Genomic DNA, 3,686 nt, shown 5'->3' with positions numbered 1-3,686 from the left:
AACTACCAGTCGAATCACCACACTTTTTTATGCAATTTGGTTACCAAATATCTAATTACCTGGTCCCAGCATTTTCTGTCCGCAATATTCTACTTTCCCACTTTCCAGTTATATTGAACTGTTCTTTGATTAAAGTAGCATTTTCTTCTGTGGTATTGTTTAATTTTTATAAGCTTTGAGGCTGGCTATTCAATTTGGGCGTTCACCCACGAGTAACGGATGGGTCACCACACCCAGCCACCATCACTCAGCCCCTCTTTTTCCAGAGGTGAGCTCTCTGGTCAGGCGAATAGTATGCAGTAGCCGTTCCAGCTGCATCATACATGAGGGTGTAGTCTCCGCCAGGAGATAAGGAAAGAATGTTTGCTCTTCAACACATAGTTAATGGCATCTTTAAATAGCATACTTTCTAATTCGTTAGTGGTTTTTGACCGGCTATTAGTGTTGAACAAAAAGGGGGGCAACCCCGTGTCATAGACACGGTCAAACAGGACTATTCAGGTGCTCCAACAATTAGAGACCTCTCAATGTACGCTTTTCCTCTTACGGTATTATAAACAGAGTGCTGTTTTAATTCGATTAGGAAATAGATCTGCGGACTGCCTATGGTACGAACCCCTTTACGCTCGCCGCGTCCCGAAAGCAACAATACGCATTTTATTGGAATCACTTGCCCCTTCAAAAGAAAACTTGGCTAATGCAAGAGATTTCTGAGCTCCTGCGAGCCTTTTGGCAACTTCAGAATATCTTCCGGTGCCAGCGTTTCTAAAGCAAAGAGATTCTGCCGCCTCGTATCCTCATAAAGAATGTGCTCGAAAGCTTGCTTCGCAGCCTTACTAATCTCCCGAAGAAGAGTTCCTTGCGATTCATCGAGGACCTTCACAAAACTTTCAAATGCCTCATCCGCCGGAGCAAGAATACTTGCATGGTCAGTTTGCATTCCGTCACAATTCCAATAGAGAGATAGACTCACATTTTATCGATAATCACGGGGCCCGCCACGTCATCGGACCGATCGAAATGAAGTAGGCTTAGAACAGCATCCCCAAAGCAGTCCGCTAAAATGTGTAGACGTTGTCCAAATTTTCGAAATCCCAACATTGTTCGGCGCTTGTTCTTGTAAATAGCTGAGTCAGGTTCCAGGTCTGGGAAAATATTCTTCATCATTTTGTTAACTGCTATAGCCACTTCAATCTTCCTCGGGTTGCCTCTTGCTCTCGGCCGACCATTGAGCTCATCGTGTGACGCTGCCTCTATAGCAAAATTCGAAGTGCGCCCGACAGATACGCCGGTGCGTCGGTAGAGATGCAAGATATGATTACATCGTAAGATCTGGAGGAATGCCGCGTTGTCTTGAATTTCACCGATGATTTCGAAGCGTTCGTGATTTGTTAGGTCACGTGATACCCATCTTCGGCTTTGGACGCTGTGCCGCTGTTCCCCTATCTCTCTCGTGTATTTCAGGGCCGCCCGAAGAGCAACAAGTGATTGAGAGCCACCGACCAGTACTAAAAATGTACATAGACTGGAAAAAATTCCTGGACCCAGATTTAGTAGCCTGTTCTCAATTTTGGGCATGAAATAAGTGTCTTCTGGAAGCGGCAAACCCAGAGCCCGAGTCATTTCAGCTTCTCGACACAATGATGATCTGAAGTCAACATCAACACATTTAGACTTTCTCTTTTGTATTTCCATACCCCTAGGGCCTTTCCGCTTGCAAGGGAAACGCCGACTTGAGGATTGTTGGTTCGCGGGCTGGCCTGAGAAGCCATCTGGCTGGCACAAGTCAACATTAAACGTGAGATGATCGTGTACTCTGAGAGGAAGAGCATGCTGTTCAGCTTGTTTAGGCGGGATCTCCACCTCATCAAGTCTTCCATGGTGCATTTCTTGATGCGCAAAAGGATGACAAAGTTCAAGCACCTGCCTCTCCAACGCCGGTCGACCTGAGTCTTCGGTTAAAGGAGACTGCGAACGCGGGCTAGTGAAAGAAAGTCCATCTGGAAGGATATCTTTCAACAGTCCGTTCTCATTGTAAAGGCTTTCAAAGTTAGACAAACCCCCTAGATCTGGAATGGTCGGAAAATCCGGTAAAGGGGGAATCTCTTGACTCCAAACATCGATTTCACTAGTCTGGGCAGGGTCACTCCCCACCAAGGAAGGCATAAGCAGCAGATCACTTTGCTCATCTTTGAATATTCCCATCAAGCTAAACTCGTCAATGTTCTCGTCCAGGACACTATGCGCAATTAGAGATTGATCCGACATATTCTTGGGGTTACCAGAGTAGTCTTACCCCAGGGAATAAAGACCCTTGGCCACGGACATGAAACATTTTTTTCTGAGGTATATAGCTCCAATAAGGGCACTTGTTGCTATGGCAAGAACCCCTGACGAGCGAGCGCCAGGCCGACAATCAAACTTCAAGTGCTTATCAATGCCAGTACGCTTTGCAATGTCGGCACGGTGTTGGATACCGTTGACGCGGGATTTGAGTTTCGATGTAAAATCTCGAGTGTGTCAGTTTGGAAAGGCTTGCGAATAGATTGCCAATATATACCTCGAGATAACGCAATAAAAGCAACGCTGGAATCAATCAAGAACCCGGTCGCCGCCAAACCTAACTGGGCTAATATTCTGTTTCCATCCGGCAAAAGTTCGTCTACTCCAGCAGCGGTAAGCGCAACGTCTATTTCCGATTCGGTTAACTCTGGACATGCGACCAGCTTTCGAATGAACTCCACAGAATCCTTGCTCATGTCGAATGTACGAATAATAAGACAAAGAAGACAGTCGTGATAATGTGTCAGATCCACTGATTATGAATTCCGGCAAAGGCGGTTTTTGACATCAGTTGTTAAGTATTTATAGAAAGATGGCCATGCTGGCGAAAGAAAATTGTGGCGCCTCCAGCAAACCGTGCGTCTGGCCGACTGGACACTATCTTGCATACAAGAGCGCATATACACGTCGCATAACGTGATTGGTGTCAGACTGAGAAAATTTGGCAATGGGAATGATGATGATGATGATGTATTCATTTGCCCGATGTAGCTCGCTCTATATATATGCTGCTATGCGGGAGTGCTGTCAGGCCTGCCGACAGCTGGAAGGTGGTCACCAGCCCACTGGGCGACCGTCAGGGAACTCGCCTTGCGAGTTTCTGATCAATCGTCCTCGAATCGAAAGATGTAAACCAAACAAAAGAAATGCACAGATGCAAACATGATAAACACAAAGCCGACTTGTACGTCATTTACCCCTGGTCGCGGGTAGGACCAGGGCCCCGCTTCAACACAGCATTTCCACGCCCTCTTCTCTCCACCTGTCCAGTCTTGTTGGCTGCCGCTTGCGCGCTCGCTTGGATCAAGGGAGTACAGTGGACCTGGCACTGTACTCCTAATGGGCGCCATCCTTCTTCTTCCGTCACACTGTCTAAGGGATCATTATCTCCGCTCCTTGGTCGTCCCCTTCCTCGCCCAGAGCCGTAGGGTCGACTGTCTGAAATTGGCCTAGGAGGCCAGTCTTGACCATGAATTCGGCCACAGCCGTGCGAGCCTCCGGTCGTGTCAGGAGTTCGTCTCGACTAAGAGTAATTCCCTTGTCGGAAAGAGCGCTTCTCATCCAGTCTCGCTCGTCCTGGTGCGAGGGGCATTCCAGCAGGACGTGTGTTACTGTTTGGCTGC

At 47.5% G+C, this 3,686-nt stretch overlaps 1 protein-coding gene across 1 annotated transcript; it reads right to left on the bottom strand.

Annotated features, from left to right (window-relative positions):
• Positions 1 to 694: 694 nt before the first annotated feature.
• On the bottom strand, positions 695 to 2,759 carry N7508_007382 (uncharacterized protein; the record flags this gene model as incomplete). The annotated part of the gene is made up of 5 exons (XM_058465446.1): positions 695 to 920; positions 974 to 1,508; positions 1,698 to 2,239; positions 2,297 to 2,510; positions 2,561 to 2,759. The coding sequence occupies 5 exons, from the start codon at positions 2,757 to 2,759 to the stop codon at positions 695 to 697; spliced, it is 1,716 nt and encodes a 571-aa protein (XP_058317848.1).
• Positions 2,760 to 3,686: the final 927 nt, after the last annotated feature.

The sequence above is a fragment of the Penicillium antarcticum genome (genome assembly GCF_028974205.1).
Source record: "Penicillium antarcticum strain IBT 31339 chromosome Unknown utg000007l_segment0_segment0, whole genome shotgun sequence".
Taxonomy (NCBI): Eukaryota; Fungi; Ascomycota; class Eurotiomycetes; order Eurotiales; family Aspergillaceae; genus Penicillium; species Penicillium antarcticum.
Note: the sequence above shows the minus strand (reverse complement) of the source record. Positions and strands in the feature narration are given on the sequence as shown.